The sequence below is a fragment of the Aulonocara sp. 'chitande type north' Nkhata Bay genome, linkage group LG14, assembly GCF_057382095.1.
Source record: "Aulonocara sp. 'chitande type north' Nkhata Bay isolate Kocher_YH1m ecotype deep benthic linkage group LG14, A_spYH_male_GT1.1, whole genome shotgun sequence".
Taxonomy (NCBI): Eukaryota; Metazoa; Chordata; class Actinopteri; order Cichliformes; family Cichlidae; genus Aulonocara; species Aulonocara sp. 'chitande type north' Nkhata Bay.
In genome coordinates this window covers 34,424,285-34,442,468 of record NC_141357.1, presented here as the reverse complement: position 1 = coordinate 34,442,468, position 18,184 = coordinate 34,424,285, and the positions used below count along the sequence as shown (strand labels likewise).

Sequence of the window (18,184 nt, the reverse complement as noted above, 5' to 3'; positions counted from 1 at the left end):
CTCGTCACAGCATATCCATTAAGCTGGAGGAACTTGAGCAGGTCCTGGGCTTTCTCCCTGTCTCTGGCCTTCTCCTTAGCCGTCAATGTGTCATAAGGCACGAGCAAAGGATGAGTACCACCACCTAGCAAGGGCACAAGTCATTTTTTAAATCAACATATCATTAAAAAGAAAACTCCCAGTTTACTGTAATAAAAACTACTCTTGCCTTTGGACTGTAGCTCCAACTTCTTCTTCCTGCCCCAGGTGTTGTGATAGTTTTCTGCTAGCTGTTCAGCCATAGACTATGTGGAAAGAAAATAACTAATTATTCTACCTAGTTCTTTAAAGGTATGTGAGCAACTTGTGTGACCTATAAATGCTGGGGAAAATCTGACCAGAAGAGACATACTTGCAGCTCTCTGGAGAGGGCCATTCCTGAGATGTCTACTGGCTGAGGGCTGTATCCGTGACTCGGATCATAAGTGGCCTGAAGACAATTTAAAAAAAGATCTTGTGTGTAACAGTGTCCATGTGAAGTTTTTCAGTAAAAGAGAAACTCCATTGTTTCCCCAATTTAATTAGGCCAAGAGAAAATTCATTTTGCATGATCCACAAATGTTCTGTTTTTACACTTATGTAAAAACCTTGCATTCCTATATGGACTTTTACCTGAGCAGTTTGAGAGATTTTGCGCGTGGCGGTGGTGGCGGCGGCCTTTTTCTCGACTTCTCCTTCTCCATCCCTTGCTTTCTCTATGGTCCACTCCCATGCTAGCATAGCTTTGACGGATTCTTTAATGGGCCAACGATAAATCTCCTTGTCCTGAGAAAAGGAGGTAGAGGGCTTTACAATTAACAACTAAGCTATACTATGAATGCCCATAACAATAATCATGCAAAAATAGTCAAAAGGTCCATGGGTAATGAATACTAATTAAGAAGATCTGGCATCCTCATATTTAATGGAACACAGGGACACTACAAAAGGTTAGATATGATTAAGTGTTCAGAATTTCAAGCTTCAGACTAAAACAAGTGAAAAATCATTACCTTTTCAGAGAATGTTTTGTATGGCCGGAGCATCGGGTGAGTCTTAGCATTCTCATCTAGCACCTCTCCATACGTCCAGTTGTTCTGAATCTGAAAAATGATTTAAGCAATTATTACAAATAATACTTTAAAAAACATTATTGCTTACATTATTCCCTTATTACTGACCTTTTCAAAAGCCCATTTATCATGAGTGTGTTCTGCATACTTGTTGATGAAAGGATCCAGTCTCTCTGGGATGATAGTGCTGAAAATTTAGTCATATTTACTGTTACTCAAATAATCTAATATCTAAACTTAACTTCAGAATGCCACTATGACTTTATAGAAATTACAGTGTAGTTTCATGTAAGATGTTTATATCTTCCTTTTCAGTTACATTCATAACTGCACTTGAAGATTTGAGCAACACTTAAACGCACACACCACACTCCACAGGATGCACTCAGAAGCTGTCCTACAGTTTATATATATATATATATATATATATATATATATATATATATATATATATATATATATATATATATATATATATTCTCTCTCACGATCACTATATATATATATATTATTTTATTTTTTTAACTGCTGTGTGACTGTCTGCTGCTCGTCAAATACATTTTATTGCAATGTTGACCCTTATGGAGTGCCAGGACTGACATAATGAATTAATTAAATACACCATTAAAAAATTAATTAATTGTGGCAATAATTGATTACAATTGTAAATAAATAAATAATTAATATATAAAATTTAATTAAATATTTATTTAATCAATTATTTCCCATTTTAATGAATTCTTTTCAATTATTGACACATTTAATTAATTATTTAATGGTGTATTTAATTAATTAATTCATTCATTCATTCATTCATTATGGCAGTCCCAGCATTCCATAGACCCTGTGCTAGCTTGCATATGACAAATACAACTGAAACTGGAAACAATCTTTAAAAAATCTGTTCAAATATGTAATTATAACTATCCATCACTGACAAGGTACACGTTGACTCTCTTCCAAAAGCAATAATGCACTAAAATAACATCAAACAGTCTTTCTTTCAGTTCTCACTTGGTGGTCTCTACTGGTTTTGGATCAAAGTTGCCTTCAGCATCCACAGAGGCCTTTTTCTCAGTGTGAGAGGAGTAGCTGGCATCCACATAGTCAGGGGGGATGGCTCCAGCTATAGCACAGAGGCAGGGCATGGCAATCTTGAAGAGCTCTGCATCAAATTTCTAGAATTTAAATTCATATTAGAGAAGCCAAGTTAGTAATTCCTTAACTTAAACGATGTGCACTTATGGAAGGTTAACAACATCTCCCACCTTGTGTGCCAACGATTCGAAGATTCCCCAAAAGAGTTTTCGAGAAAGATGCAGCTCCTCCTCAGAAGTCACCCCAAAATTCGCCCATCCATTTGGCAAGCAGTAGTACTTCCAACAGCGCTCATAGTGATTGGTCAGCAGCTGAAGCAATTCAATTCATATGTGATATAAAAATTAGATTATATAAACAAACAAACAGAACGCTGTTATACAGAAGACTCACCTTGAGAGGCATCTTTGCATATTCATTGAGGATGGGTACGTCAAACACCAGCCGTCTAAGCAAATGCTGCAGCATAGAGGGTCGAAGGTATCTGTGGATATCACCGTAAGTTTAAAACTGTTTGAAAAGGCACGTTTCATCATTCACTTCAAAGTTTGTAATTTGTTGTGAATTTGCCGTTATCATTAGATCTTTCTTGTAAAAGAGATAATGTCTCGAAAACCTCCCCAGGCTGAATAAAGGTTAAACAAATAGAAAATAAAGGCTTCCTTTTTGGAGTTATTCAGCTTGCTTATTTAGCATTTGCTATACAGAGAGGGTTTTTTTAAATACTGACTTGCAGAGGGACATGAGACACTCCTCTATAACATCCCTCTGAGCCTTGGTAAGGGCTCGGCCACGAGACAGGCGATAAATTGTGTGGAGCATGGAGTCGATCATGATGGCCCGGTGGTCTGTTCCAGCAAACAATGGCGCACACTTTGTAAGAAGAGGCAGTACAGCCGAACAGAGGTAGCGGTTCAGAGCCAAGGCCATTTCAGTTGTGCTGAATGCCGCCTAAAATCAGAGAAGACAAAAAACTGCTTAGACTCACTGCATTACCTTAAAGACAGACGGATACATTAACTATATCAAAGGGAATCTATAGCAAATTACATCAATATGCAGACTTTGTACTGAAATCTAGAATTTACAGAAGGAAATTTTATCTGTTAGGTCTGTGCCTTTTTTTTCTCACCGTATCCAGAGAAGCTGCAGCTCTCATGTCAGGCAAGAAGCCAACCTCAAGCACATGAAGCAGGAAGTCCTGGTTATCAATACCGTACACTCTGTCGAGGAAGAGCACCATGGAGGCCTTGTGGTCTGGCACAAAACTGGCAGACATCTTGGGCTCAATAATCTGGCCATCTGTGGTTAGATAGGAAAAAAAACCTTATGAAGTAGGGCGCCACATTTTGTAAATTATTACAAAACATCCCTGTATCAGCACAACTTTTTATCCAACCTTTGCCATATGCTGGAATCTGCACAGGTAAGCTGATTACTCCAACCAGGTCCTCTATAGGCACCAGAGACCTCAGGATGGCCCTGATTCTTAGAGCTTCACCCTTACCCGCTTGGATCAGCTACAAATAAAAAAAATAAATAAATTGTGCTATATGAAACTAACTCCTACAAATCAAACACCCACAGATCCACTCTTCCTGGAGGTTTGAGGGATAGAAATATGTTAAAAGCTGCTCTACTTACATGCATCTCTGGGGCACAGCGACCCAGCAGATCAATGAGAGCCGAGTAAAAGGACATGATGGCATTTCCCAGATGCACACGGTTCTCCTCGTGCTGTTCCTCACCACCAAACCTGCCAATCCAGATAATGTTATTTTCTATAAGAAAATTTGTTGTGCTGCTGTGAAACTACACAGTGATTTGTCTAAGCTGTTAGTTGGTGTTATTTTGTCAACAAAAATCGAATTCACTGCCACTGCGCCAGCCCTTACATGAAGCGCCTGTCTTTCTTAACAGTGGGCCCATCTCTTGCCGGATCCTCTGATATCTTGATGGCCTCCTCCATTGCAGCCAGCAGGCCATTACCACCCTCTCCTCTCAGGGCTGGGCCAAAGCACTCAGGGCGACGGATGAGCAGACGCACCACAACGGTGGCATTCTCTTCCACGCTTTCTCCTAAGGGGAGTAGGTTGTAGGAGGAGGTAAATATTAGTGGCGACTACTTACAAATCTCATCATTATAAAATAATCAAAGCCAACCATTAACGAAGACAGCAAAGCGGAGGAAATCCAGGTATCTCTCGCCGCCACAAGGATTCCAGCCAATGTCAGGGTAGCCCTTAGACAAGAGCATTGGACACATCTGCAGTCCACAGCCTGCCAAGTATGTCACCACCTACCTCGTGTGAGTACCAAAAGGAGAGATTATCAGATAACAGTTCCACTATAGCCTTTTTTTAAAAAAAATTTTCTCTCTAACCATTTCCAGTTCCTGCTCTTGTAAAGCCAAGGCCAGCTCGTTATTGTCAATACAGGAGGCTGCAGCCACATCCAGGGGTGTGGATCCACGCATGCCTACATAGGGATATAATCAGTGAGTTTATTCATTCATCACCTGGTATAAAGATCCCAGCACATTAAAACTCATTTAGAAACGTCTTACCTGCATGCTTCAGTGAATTAAATTTTATTATAATTGTTTCATGATTATTCAAAATAAAAAAGATTTAAAAATAAAATCTGTCCATAATAAGCCATACACAGAGTACAGTAAACAGTGTAACAGGGGACTCACCCAAGCCGATGCCGCTGTTCTGCAACAGGTAGCTCAGATGCTCAAACATAGAACGCTGGTTCTGTCGGCTGATACGGCAGAAGTAACACAGGAAACGACAGCAGCTGGTCACCATTTGGGGGAATCGAATCTCCTGGGCAAGAAAAAAACAAACATTTTTTTCAGATGCATAATGTCTGATGTGTGCTGTGTTATAAATTGCAGGCCTGGAAAGTGAAAGGCTTGAAGAAATCACAGTTACCTTCGAATCTCCTCCTCCACCTAACACGTTGACCATCACTTCCATCACAGTCTCATGCATACCCAGAGCTCTCATCAGATTGGGGTGTTGGTAGAACACCTTGTTATTCATGATATTTCTGAAAAAAAAAACAGAAGCCATACATCAGTGTTACATTACTTAATAAAATAACATCACATGTTCTATTATTATAACTCAAAATGTAACAAACTAACTCTAAATTCCAAAGTATACACTATTTATCCCCCACACTAACCCAATGCTCTGGATCATAAGCCGCTCCTCTTCAGGACCCATCTGGACGATGAGCAGTGATCGGATCTGTCCCAAACACTCAAGTAGTTCCATGGTGTCCTGAACGGACACGGCATTGATGGCATATGCTTTGGGCAGTGCTCGGATCAGCTCGCCAAGACCGTCGTACAGTCGGTGTAGAAGGCTGAACATCAGTCGCACCAGCTCAGGGTTCTGAACAAAAGACTCCTGAGCCCAGTGGATCATGGTGTGGGAGATCAGCTCCTGAAGGGTGCCTGGGTGAAATGAAGGAAGAGCGTGTTATAAACTCAATTTAACTCTTACCCTAAAGCTAAAAAGAAAATGCAGATCGGGTCCTTCAACTGTTTCACAGGTAATCTAAGTGTTAATCTTACTGGGTTTTGCTTCTTCCTCCACCTCTGGCTTTTCCTCCTCCTCCTTCTTCTTACGGAGGCTTTTAACCTTGTCTACCAGACTAACAAGTCTGCCCCTCAGTGAAGTGTCCACCTCCTCCTCCTCTGGTTCCTCCTCAATATGTATACCTATGGTAAAAATGTGACAACAGCATTAAACACCCATAAACAGCTTTTCACACCTGAAGAAATTCATAATTACACAAAAATGCTCACCACAGTGAAGCAAGAGGTCATTGTGGAATTCTGCCAGTGTTTCCCGCACGTCCTCGGGAACTGGAGAATCTTCATCCTCCAAGTGTTTGAAGTTCGTTAGCATAAGAACCTTAACAGAGAGCACATTATAGCAGCTATATCAGGATATTTTGTGTGTCTTTTGCTATAAATATGGTTCGTTTTGTTGTCGTCTGAACAGCATATGGGAAACTTAACAGTTTATCATCAGATCTCAAGAACTAATAATTAAGTCATCAAGTACATGGTTTGTACTTAATCATTATAATTAATCTTTAAATCCTTAGATCTGATGATAAACTGTTAAGTTACACTGTTCTCAGTGTAAGTTTTTACTTTTCAAAGATGAATATCAACTAAGAAATACCATCTAAATTAATTCAAACCTGGAGCCTATGAGACATTTGTTTAGTGTGATAATATTAGTTATTACCTGGTCCTGTGGAGGCGAGCGGAACTCCCGGGTCTTGCGTGCAGTCTCAGCAGCTGACATGGTGAAGGCTCTCATTAGCTGGTTGTAACGGACACGTTGATTGCTCTTAACATCATGGACAAACTGGTCTGAGAATGCTACAATGGCTTCCACCCTGTGTCTCAGCTCGCAATCGCAGAAGTACTGCAGGAGTGTGCACATCTGAAAGAGCAAGGTGAGACAGGAACATAAGTTCTAATGCTAATAATTTAAAAAAACAAAACAATTTATGATATGAGATCCTCTGACACAATTATCCACATCAGTTGTGAAACTGTAAAGCAGTCATAGTTTAAACATCACAATGACCTGCAGTTTGACAGACTCTGGCAGCGTCATCTGTAGCAGTCCTTCCTCCAGACCCTCGTCTTCCTCCTGTGCTTCTGCTTCCACTGCCTCTGACTCCTTCTCTTCCTCTGCTTTCTCTCCATCTACCTTTCCTCTCTTAGCCTCTTCTTTGTCCTTTTCCTCCTCTTCTCCTTCTTCCTTGGGCTCAGCCTCTTCCTCCCCACCCTCTCGTTTCTCCAGCTCTTTTAGCTCCTCCTCTTCCTCATCCCCAACCCCTTCATCCTCAAGCTCGTCTTCGGCTGCTTCTTCCGATTCCTCCTCCTTCTTTTCCTCAATTTCTCCTTCAGCAGCTCCACCCTCTTCAGCTTCCTCCCCTTCCTTTCCACTGAAAACATTGGGATCGATCATCTTGAGAATGTGCTTGGTGTCATCATCATTGAAGATGCCCATAATAAGCAGTGTACTGATTAGCTTCAAGATTGGGACAAAGTGGAACTCTACACTGCCTCCTACTGGATCCCGCATGGCCTGGCTACCATCCAGCACAGCCTCTCGTAACATGTTAATCGCCTTTGTTTTCAGCTCCTACAGAAGCAAAATAACAAGTAAGTAAAGGCAGAAAACATTTAAGATTTTTGGTTTAATGCACCTTGTCTCCTGTTTCTTACCTGTAGAGGAAAGACAGGACTAATGGTGTACAAATCAGGGTCTGTGCCAACAAAGTTGATGGATGAGAAATGCAGCTTTGGCCGTAAGCAGGTAGTGAGACCAACACCAGGTAAGGAGTGGGCTTTTATTGCATCAGGATAGAGCTTGATGCTGAGGGTCTCTTCGGTCATGGGAACAATGAATTCCCTGTTGGTTCCCAAGCGTGCCCGTTTTGCTGATTCCAGATGAATGCTGATAAGCAGATCATAGAAGCCGCTGCGAAGAGGTCCAGGTAGGTAGGTGTTCTCAATAGCATAGAAAAGCTGGGATTCATCCACATGACTGCATAATGCATGAGCCACTCGGTTGTTCCCAAGTGCGCACACAGCACAGTAGAGCATGAGTGTATGATAGTGGAACTTCATCAGATCCTGACGCTCTGACAGCTCCAGGATATCAATACATCTGTGGAAAAAAAAAGTCAACTTCATTGCATTGTATGCATTATATGATCATGACAAATCTTTTGTAATAACTATATGTTAATCGCTCTATATATTTACCTTCCCTTTCTTAAATCACACTCTCATGATAAAAAAAATGTATTTTTTGGTTTTCAGCTCTCTTAATGCGGAAAAAAGAAAATAGCTTCTTCCTCTGACATCTCTAAATACATCGGGTATAACAAGTAACTGACATTTGCAATGATAAAGTTAAAAGATGTAGGGATTGCTGATCTGCTGCTATCTCAATTATTTATAGCAGGAATGTCATAAATGCTATATGAAAACTCTAAACTTAAGAGTTTTCTGCATCGACATTCTGTTTCTGACCTGTTCTCCTCTGGGATGTGCAGTGCCATCATGATGAGAGGTTCAACACACTCCACCATCCAGCCTAACCGCTCATTTACTTTGCCCGTCTCTGGTTTGAGGAAGTGATTTGGCATACGACTCCAGATAACTGGAGTCAGCATCTGGACATCCAGCCTCGGGGGGCACTGAGGGACTGGATTGTTACGTTCACTGTGGAACATCGCAGCTGAGATAGGCATGATGTTCTGATATGAGAGATACAGTAGAGGTGAGCTTACTGTCATTTGAAGGAAAAAATAAATTCAACTAGATTTGAAAAATACAGAAATTCAGATGTGAAGGTACAGGTAAAAAAATAGTGGTTCATTTTATTAAAAACACCAAACATCATCATTAATAAATGATGGACAACATCTGGTCCAATATTAAAAGAGATAAGTAGGAGAATTGCAATGCAAGATTGGACCGTGCTCCACTCCCAAAGACCACCAACGTGGGTCTGACTTACATTACCATACATTTCTAAATTGGTGACACTTTAAGAAAAGGCAGCTGCAAAAGAGAGTGAAAACCGTTCCATCTGACCTTGAGTTTGCCCAACTCTAGCTGCACCATGTTCTGACTGAACGGCTGAACGAAAACTGCAGGGAAGAGTTTGGTGTTCGGCTCCACCTGACAGAACATAGCGTTGTCACATAGCTCATCAGGATACATTTAAAGCAAAGAATAAAAAACACAGATAAATCTATTTGACTTTCCCTTACCTGGTAGAAAGTATTAATCTCCTTTCCATTTGCCGTAAAAGTCATTAGACCTGTTGCCAGATCAACAAGGCAGCCAATCACCATGTCCTCCTGGCTAAAGCGGGTCTGTTGATTGCTGACCAGGTCCCCTCCCCACACCATGTAACAATTACTGTGCTTCATGCTGCAAAGAATGAGCAAGAAACACGGCTGTAATGAAACTCACTCCAGTTAAACTCATCTGTCTCAATTGAAATACTGCAGCTGATCCAAATTCTTTACAGTAACTAACAAACCAAAAAAAAGAAGTAGATGTAAGCAAAATAGAACCCTAACTAACTTTGAATTGTATTTTCTTTATTTTATTTTCTGTCATACACTGTGAATATGAATAGAGCTTCAAATAATGAGTTCAGCATATGTAAAAGTAACCTGATGATTGTATTTTCTACAAAATATGAGTTTTTTAAGAATAAGAAATTGTCTGTGAAGGTTCTCAGTCATCCAGGTCATCGTAGTCAAAGGAGCTTGCAAAGAAAAGCGTCTGGACTTCTTTAAGTTGCTTGAAGACGTTTCACCTCTCATCCGTGAAGCTTCTTCAGTTCTAAGGTCAAATGGTGGAGAGTCCCAGATATAAACCTAGTGGGAGTTTCCCCCCACAGAGGGACAAAAGGACCCCCTGATGATCCTCTAATCGCCTGAGCCAAGGTGTGAAACTGGGTGTGGGTCCCAATCAGCCAGAGTTTCGGGTGAGCTCGTTGTGAAACCTGGCCCCACCTTATCATGCGAATTCCTGAGGTCAGATGGCCCAGGATGTGAGTGGGCGTTAAGGCGTCTGGGAAGGGATCTCAAAACTGGATTATAGATGGCAGAGAGTTGGTGTCGTAAACCACCGCCTCTGTTCAAAGATGGTCGCTCACAGTGGACATAGATGGCTTCTTTCACTCCTCTTTCAAACCATCTGTCCTCTCCGTCCAAAATGTGAACATTGGCATCCTCGAAAGAGTGTCCTTTATCCTTAAGATGCAGATGGACTGCTGAGTCTTGTCCTGTGGAGGTGGCTCTTCTATGTTGTGCCATGCGCTTGTGAAGTGGCTGTTTGGTTTCTCCAATGTAGAGGTCTGGGCATTCCTCGCTGCACTGTACAGCATACACCACATTGTTAAGTCTGTGTTTTGGCGTTTTGTCTTTCGGGTGAACCAGTTTTTGTCTGAGCGTGTTGCTGGGTCTGAAATGCACCGGGATGTCATGCTTGGAGAAAACCCTCCTGAGTTTTTCTGATACACCGGCTACATAGGGGATGACAATGTTGTTGCGTCTGTCCTTCAGTTTCACACCTTGGCTCAGGCGATTAGAGGATCATCAGGGGGTCCTTTTGTCCCTCTGTGGGGGGAAACTCCCACTAGGTTTATATCTGGGACTCTCCACCATTTGACCTTAGAACTGAAGAAGCTTCTCGGATGAGAGGTGAAATGTCTTCAAGCAACTTAAAGAAGTCCAGACGCTTTTCTTTGCAAGCTCCTTTGAATAAGAAATTGACTTTTTGCAGCAGCCAGGCGAGGAAAAGTGGGCAATTAGCATGAGGGGGTCTTAAATAGACACGAGCTTAAACAGATAATGAACTGAGAGGCTGCATCTCAAAGTAAGTAAGATCCATAATTTTTTTTTCACTGTAAAGCATATAAAGCTGCTCTAATGAAGTCCCAGAACAAAAATATGGAGCTGGAAATAAGCTTGATTCATTTAGGTGCAATGCCAAATTAATATGAAGGCATATTTAATTTGTAATTTCTTTGTGTTGTTTGTCTTTACTTCCACAGCATTTAAATAAACAAATCTAGCCTAAATGTCATTAGATTAAATTAAGATTAAATAAATAATACATAAAAAATATATTTATAAGTTTTCCTCAATGATTGGCCAGCAATAATAAAAATTTATGCACGAAAAAAACTAACCTGTCATGTATGTTGCCTCTGTCATCTCCCACTGTGACAGTGACACTGCGGACCTTGGAGAGGTCAAAGTTTTGATCATACATGTGGTAATCAGGAGTGACCCAGCCAACCCAAACACCAGACGGCTCCTGCCCAGCAAAGATCCTCACAGAGTAGTAATACTAAAGACGGGGGAAAAAAGAAGAAATCATATTATTTTATTATCTACAGATTACATGAAAACTTAAAGCCATCATTCAAATTGACAAAATCTCAGGTAATAATATGTGTAACTGTAGCAAATAATAACGTGAATCTCACAGTGGTGGTATTTTGGATGATCTCAGGATCATCTCTGTCATCAGGGACCACGTCTTCCACCAAACGTGGCACCGTTGGAGGAGCAGGAGGAGGGGCAAGAGGTGTCATGGCTGCCTTCTTGGCTTTGGAGAAAAATCTGTTGTCCACGGAAGATAAATAACATTTGGAATTAGTGTTTTTTAAAGGCTTCTAACTGCTTTACAGTTTCAGTGGATTTCATTCTAAAAGAACAAGCCAAATATCACAACTTCAGTTATTGGTATGTAGCACAAATATTCGTAAAATCAAACAAAACAAATAAATATAATAAAACAGAAGGTGATTGAGATTGTTCTGTTTAATTTATATTAAACCAGCAACCATAACAGTCCAGAAGAGTTTCATTATTTTGCAGTGACAAACTGACAAACGTACCCTTTTTTCTTTCCCTTTTCTGACATTGTGTCCTTCTCATTTTCCACGGAGATCTCCTTAGGCACAGAGGGGTCCTTCTTGTCCTCTTCCTGCTCCTTGCGACTGGCAGACTTTTTCAAAACTTCAAACTCTGAGTCAGGTTCTACCACTGCGACTTCCTCCTCAGGTATAGTAAGGGCACGGGTGAGAGGGGTGGTACCTGCCGGGATCTTAAAGGTCTCATGGAACTGCACAGGCATGCTGAGTCTAAGGAACATCATATCAGTGTTGGCATTCTGCGACCCAAACGTCTTGTGCGTCAGCTTCAGACAGGGGGCGCTGTCCACGGTCCCGTCAACACGGGAGACCTAGGAGACAAAAATACAGAAATTACTCATTTTGAAGTTCTAACTTTATTAAACTTTACACATGTCTCTGAATAGTTACCTCAATATGGTTGTGATCAGCAGGCACAGGCCCAAACTGGGGCAAACTTTTACTGAACCACATGGTGATGTCTCGCTTCATATTGATGGCAAAAGGTTCAAATCCTTCCTGCAGGCCACAAATGGCAAAATAGCGCAGGCTGCTGACATCTTGACCAAGATTAATCCTTCCAACCTGAGATAGACCCAGGGTACACACTGGAATAAAACCTGATGGGTAGCATGAAAGGGAAGGAATTAGTTAATAGTTTTTTCAAGCTGCTGCTTATAATGCAAACTGGCACCAGTAACTTTTAGTTATTGGTGCTAATGCTGGTTCTATAAAAAAAACAGTTCTCACCATCCCCAATTTCAATATCTTTGAAAGCCATCTCTGAGCCTGAGTCACTGATCAACATTTCTCCATTGAGTGTGAACATGATGTTCATCTCAGTCAGGTCTATCATACAGCCAACGACATCACCAGACTGCCACTGGCGGCCAAATGGTTCATTGCCAATATGCCATCGCTGGGCCTGGAAGAGGTTACAACAAATAAAATATTACCTATTTCCACAAAAACAGAGACATCATTTCCACCAGCTACAGTGTGCTACAGTAACCTTTTTTAGCTACTGACTAATACATCTTGCCTCAGGTTTACGAAACCTCAACCTTCTCCTAGCTATACAAAAATAATAAAGACAGTGTGATATTTTCTATTCCTACAACTTAAAGAACTTCCCTCCTCAAAATTCAATATTTCTAATAGTTTGAGATCCACGTCACCCATTCAAAAAGATGTGAATGATTTAGAAAACATTTACACAATATAATTTTTTATAGACCAAGTTAACAAGTCTAAATTCGATTTTTAATGTTACCCTAGTGACTAACCTTATTGCCATTAAAGACGTAGGCCAATTCATCTGCTCCCAGTTCAGTGTCAGAGTGGACATTAGGACGTGCCCAGCCCACTCTCATCTCCCCTGTTGAGACTGCCTCAAACTCAAAGTACCACTTTCCTTGGGTGACAGCATACGACTTCTCTGCCCTGAAGATTCGCACCTTGTCCCCACGGGTGTTCTCAAGGCCATGGCCAGCTGCAGTGAAAGAGGGAAAACATGACAGATAAGAATAAGAAAGACAAAAAAGGTGGTGTAAAAAAGATACTGTGCATTTAATTAGCGAACACATGAGGAAAGATTACTTACTGCTCTCCTGATCTGGAGGCTCAATGTTGTAGCCATAGCCAATGAGTGTACGGACAGCGTTGTTAACGCTGTCTCGGTTGGTTTTCTTAGTTCTCTCATCCAGCAGGTTGTAAGGTACCAGACGAGGGTTACGCTTATTAACAATGTCCTGAAAAGTGTAAAAAATGCAGCTTTATATAGAAAAGAAAAAAATATACAATGCATGTGATTGTAAGTGATTGATTGTGTACTTTAAGACAGACAATCCACCAATAAATAAAAGATCCACTAAGGATTGGGAAATCATCACCTGGACAATGCTGTAGGTCCATCCTTGCCGTACTCGGTCCCTCGCCCAAACATTATGCCCATTTTCTGCCAGTTTTTCTACAAGCTGATTCTGGTTTGGTGTCAGCTTGACATGGCTGAGATCAAGCGGGGCAGGCTTGTATCCGTTGCTCATCACATAGCTAACAGAAAGATATGGTTACATTTAGATCTGCATAGTTAAAGTATAAAATTATGACGAAACAATAAGAAATATCTTTTGTTTTCATACGTCTTGGGAAGCTTGATTTTCTTTAGATTCTCCTCCGCTTTCTCATCACCCATACCAACATGGCAACCCAGTGCTAGGAGAGTCCTGCGGGATAATAAAGTAAAGACACAAGTTCACCAATAATGGGACATAAGCGTTTTCCTCTGACCTTTAAATCTCTCAAATCTAACCTGCTACTCACTTGAGCGTCTCAGCAGACATCTGCAGATTGTAGTTCTTCTCTGGTTCAGGCAGACTTTGGAAGTCCACCAGACAGGGGTGGAGTTTCTTGTTGTCATCCCTAAACTGGAGGGAAAAATCATAGTTTTTTTACCCACAGTTTATAAATGTGTGTAAATTTATATATGTATATGTTAGTTCATGCTTTTTTTTGCTTGTGTAAAGCATTTTGAAGCATTTCTAACAGTCATATTAACTTTTAACAGTTAAAAGCTCCAAACCACTTAAAGCTGATGTTGTCAAACCACTAATCTCGTATAGTTGCATCTGTTCTGCAGTGCTGACACCATACTCACAATCCCATAGGTCCAGCCCTGCTCAATACGAGTGATAGCCCAGAGTTCGTGAATATTCTCTGCCAGTTTTTCTCGGATACGTTCCAAGTGGGGTGGCAAGACAATCTATAAATTAAAGGAAAGTCAGAAAACGAAAAGAAACAAAGACATCGAATACTGATTTTAGCTGAGGGGATTTTACCTGAATTGTGTCCACAGGGCAGGGGGTGAAAGATGTGTGAGTGAGGGACAGAGTAGGACCCAGAAGATTGCGCACACCATTAAAGTCATGCTTGTACTCCTTGATATGTTCAAGACGCATCCTCTCTCTAGGCAACAAAGCCTCGTAGCATGGCGCATAACCAGGCGGGGGCATGAATTTAAAGTCCCCATGGCGACCACCGAGGAGGAACCGAGCCCTAAGGAGACAAAAACCAAGTGAGTCCAAGTCTTTATCTATACGACAGAGGTTTATATACTACTAAACTCCTTTATGACAATGGTTCATTGATCTTTAGAAAACTCATAATACAGAAAAAAATGATTTTATTTCTGTGCCAGTTCCTGAGCCTGTTTCCCTTCTTGTACTCATCAGTCAATGATGCATAAGCCCCATCTCAGCACTCTAAAGATTTATTACAGACAAATCCTGTAAGAGCTTTTAAGTGACAGGACTCTGAAGATTTTAAAGCTATTATTTGGGAGATTAGACAATAATCTAAAGAAATAAAAGAAAAATAATAATTATTAAAAATATAAAACTGGAGAAATTCTGAAATATAATGCAATAATAATTCTTTTGTTACTTCCCCATTGTATATTATTACACCAATAGTCCAATAATTGAAATTAAATTACAATTTAAAAGGTGACAAACTCATGAAAAACCATTAAATTAGCTTCTGCTTGCATAATTGCATTGCATCAACATGTATCACATGAATTTACTGTTTATCAGTTACATTAATCAACAAAATACAAGTAAATAGTGAAACAGAGGATTACGCTTTATTTGTATGTTAAACTTACTTGACCCCAGCAGAAAAGCTAATAACAGGAAAGAAGAGGCCATCAACATTAAAGTTTTCAAACATTCCCTGAACTGGGTGGCCATTAATACGGAAGGAGATACTGGGCACACTGAGATCCAGACAGCAGCTTACAACATCATCGGCAGCCAGTGTATGTGCACTGGGCGAAGCCACCTGGCGGGCCACAGTACCTGAACAGTAGAGCAGGTAGTAAAGAGGTTGTATTGGTTACAAGAGATTGTAAATCTTCTTTTAAAGAATTTAAGGAAATCTTACCTGACCACAGATGCAGTCCATCAAAGCCATATGAGTAGAGGTCATCTCCCACACCATTACCACCCCAGCCTTCTCCTCCTCCAGGATAGGGGCTATAACCTTCAGTCAAAGCCCAGCCTACCCGCAGGTGACTCGCCTGTGCTGTCACAAAGGCTTCCACATGGTCTACCATCACCTCATAGTACCACTTCTTATACTGTGTTGACCCCTCACATGTACCCAAGAAGATGTTGGGCCTTACACTGAGTACAGAGGAGAAAGTACATTAGCATTAACTTTTATAGACAACAAGGGGAAATAACTAAAAACTAACAACGTGGAAATATTGCAAAACAATGTATATTTGGACACTTGTGCACCTTTAATTTCTGCAATATCCCAGAAACATTAGTGTTAATACTTGTGTCCTTTTATATTTATAATTTTATCTAATTGTATCTCTATTTCTACACTTCTTTTTATGCTATTCCTTTGTTGTCTGTTGTATTTATGCTGCTATGATAACTCAGTTTCCCTCTGGGATTAATGAAGTTTCCCTGATTCAGATTTTGAAAACAACAGTAGTTCAAGTACCTGGTGACATAGTTTACAATGCTGGTCTGTAGCAAGAGGTCACGACCTGGAAGTAGATTTTCAGTGATGAGGTTCTGGTTGGACCTCACAGCTACACCGTTACACACACAAAGAGAGCGCAAGACATCCAGCACCTAAAGGTAGAAGCATAAACACTTTTATTAACTTAATTATCACTGGATTATCCGCTGGTTAAGATTACTAAAAACAGAACAGCACGAACAAAAAGGATTTTTATGAGTCAGATTCATTCAGACATTTAGGACTGTCTTTACATTATGAGATAAACAGAAGAACTGCTGCCCATGACAGGAGAGAGACACACACCAGCTAGCTACCACCAACAGGCAAAAATATATTTGCCTGGATTTTGTCTTTGCTTTCTCTTCTACTTTTTTTTCTTTACAAGTTTATAGATCCATAACTGATGTGATGATGTGATAGCCCACCAATACCTCCTCCACAGGAGATACTGGTAAGAGGAGATAAACTAGTGTCTCCAAAGCACTTTAGCACTGATGTAAAATCAAGCAAACAGGCAGTCCTTCATGCACACACTAATTTCAAAAAGTGCACACTGAGAAAGGATGTCGTGTCTGTGTGTCTACAGACATGCATCTAAATCTTGCATATTTTGATTACATCTGCAAATCCTGACAAGAAACAACAGCAAAACAGATTTAACGTGTTAATGGGAAAATATTCAAATATGAGTGCATATCATATGGAGCTAATTTATTTTCCCTTTCAGTTCCTGGCAGTGAAATATAGCCTACCTTATGGTTCCTTCCATGTTTGTCCAAGAGAGAGATGATGGATTTGATGTGGTTCTCCTGGATGATGTTCAGAACCTCGGGGCTTTCAATTAAGACACAGTACAGCACCTCAAGAATACCTAAAAACAAGGAAAAGGGTTCACATACTGGTAATATTTAAATAATATACAGTCTTCAGGCCAGCTGCTGGCTGGCAGAGATAAATAAAGCAACTTGATGCAACTGTTGTTGTGAATTTTTAACCAACTCCTGATCTAGACTGGATGTACTGAATGTAAGGAGACTTGTGTATTTCAGTTATATTGTACTGTATCGAAGGTGTTATTAATCTGAGGATTTTCTAAGTGGAAATAACAAACAACACCCTAGGGCTTAATGCATTAAGCTGTGCCAATTATAAACAGTAGATCCTGCCAAGCCAATTAGTCGAAACACTTGTAATTTGTGGGTGGTGGATGTATGACTGAATGAGTAAGGTGCATTTCAAACCTGAGGAGGCCTCCAGACGGTCCAGCTTGCTGACCAACCAGTCGAGATTGTCACAGAACAATGCACAATTTGATCGGTTACCCCTGATCAGAGAAGCTGTGCAGTGGAGACACAGAGACAAATCATTTTTTCTTTATTCAGCAGAGACCACATATAATTTGCGGTTTGTGTTTTCAGAGGTCGTACCCAGCAGCTCATAAAGGAGGTTGACAATCTCCTTCCAGGACTCAGCAGCCTCCTCTCCCGCAAATTCAGAAAAGTGGGCAGCAGTGTTGTATACGTTCAGGCGGTCAATGCACTCCAGCACAATGGTTATCATTCCCTGGGGTTGAAAACAAAAATAAAAACATCAGGATTCATAATAATAACCTGAGAGTTTAGGTCACGTTCACATCCATTTAAACTTATTTTGAATAAAAAATAATATTCCCCTTTATTCTGAATATAACACTGAAATTATTTCTTGCACTCATAGAGCAAGAGGTTTGGATGGCAGCATGCTGATTACCTCCTCCTGGAAGAGGTTCTGCCGGTTGCGGAGAGAGCGGAGCTTGGTCTGTTTCTCTTCGTGTTCCAGTTCCTCCTCAGGTGGGCGAAAGTAGAAGATGAGATCCTGAAGAGAGAGGATGACCGACTCCAGAGGAAGTGATCCTGTCCCTGGTGACTTGTTCTTCCCACTGAGGGAGTCCAATCCACTGAAAGAACAAATAAAATTTAATAA

At 40.7% G+C, this 18,184-nt stretch overlaps 1 protein-coding gene across 6 annotated transcripts in view; it reads right to left on the bottom strand.

Annotated features, from left to right (window-relative positions):
* The window catches only part of ryr1b (ryanodine receptor 1b (skeletal)), a 65,083-nt gene that overhangs the window by 26,024 nt on the left and 20,875 nt on the right, over positions 1–18,184 (bottom strand). For all 6 annotated transcript variants that reach the window (XM_086262251.1, XM_086262252.1, XM_086262254.1 and 3 more), the window contains 46 exons: positions 17,972–18,158; positions 17,650–17,785; positions 17,464–17,559; positions 16,975–17,093; positions 16,199–16,332; positions 15,626–15,867; positions 15,348–15,540; positions 14,521–14,737; positions 14,340–14,444; positions 14,006–14,109; positions 13,825–13,908; positions 13,576–13,735; positions 13,287–13,434; positions 12,970–13,175; positions 12,434–12,608; positions 12,095–12,303; positions 11,669–12,015; positions 11,255–11,390; positions 10,955–11,115; positions 9,018–9,180; positions 8,839–8,925; positions 8,272–8,498; positions 7,459–7,903; positions 6,812–7,375; positions 6,464–6,664; positions 6,013–6,121; positions 5,779–5,925; positions 5,385–5,658; positions 5,129–5,246; positions 4,888–5,020; positions 4,573–4,667; positions 4,353–4,488; positions 4,085–4,268; positions 3,834–3,945; positions 3,589–3,709; positions 3,322–3,491; positions 2,920–3,140; positions 2,583–2,673; positions 2,360–2,500; positions 2,106–2,269; positions 1,200–1,278; positions 1,032–1,121; positions 652–804; positions 392–469; positions 209–284; positions 1–124 (listed from right to left, as the gene is read on the bottom strand). In XM_086262251.1, the coding sequence (XP_086118377.1) occupies positions 1–124; positions 209–284; positions 392–469; positions 652–804; positions 1,032–1,121; positions 1,200–1,278; positions 2,106–2,269; positions 2,360–2,500; positions 2,583–2,673; positions 2,920–3,140; positions 3,322–3,491; positions 3,589–3,709; positions 3,834–3,945; positions 4,085–4,268; positions 4,353–4,488; positions 4,573–4,667; positions 4,888–5,020; positions 5,129–5,246; positions 5,385–5,658; positions 5,779–5,925; positions 6,013–6,121; positions 6,464–6,664; positions 6,812–7,375; positions 7,459–7,903; positions 8,272–8,498; positions 8,839–8,925; positions 9,018–9,180; positions 10,955–11,115; positions 11,255–11,390; positions 11,669–12,015; positions 12,095–12,303; positions 12,434–12,608; positions 12,970–13,175; positions 13,287–13,434; positions 13,576–13,735; positions 13,825–13,908; positions 14,006–14,109; positions 14,340–14,444; positions 14,521–14,737; positions 15,348–15,540; positions 15,626–15,867; positions 16,199–16,332; positions 16,975–17,093; positions 17,464–17,559; positions 17,650–17,785; positions 17,972–18,158 (7,662 nt within the window). The remainder of the gene's footprint in view (positions 125–208; positions 285–391; positions 470–651; positions 805–1,031; positions 1,122–1,199; positions 1,279–2,105; positions 2,270–2,359; positions 2,501–2,582; positions 2,674–2,919; positions 3,141–3,321; positions 3,492–3,588; positions 3,710–3,833; positions 3,946–4,084; positions 4,269–4,352; positions 4,489–4,572; positions 4,668–4,887; positions 5,021–5,128; positions 5,247–5,384; positions 5,659–5,778; positions 5,926–6,012; positions 6,122–6,463; positions 6,665–6,811; positions 7,376–7,458; positions 7,904–8,271; positions 8,499–8,838; positions 8,926–9,017; positions 9,181–10,954; positions 11,116–11,254; positions 11,391–11,668; positions 12,016–12,094; positions 12,304–12,433; positions 12,609–12,969; positions 13,176–13,286; positions 13,435–13,575; positions 13,736–13,824; positions 13,909–14,005; positions 14,110–14,339; positions 14,445–14,520; positions 14,738–15,347; positions 15,541–15,625; positions 15,868–16,198; positions 16,333–16,974; positions 17,094–17,463; positions 17,560–17,649; positions 17,786–17,971; positions 18,159–18,184) is intronic.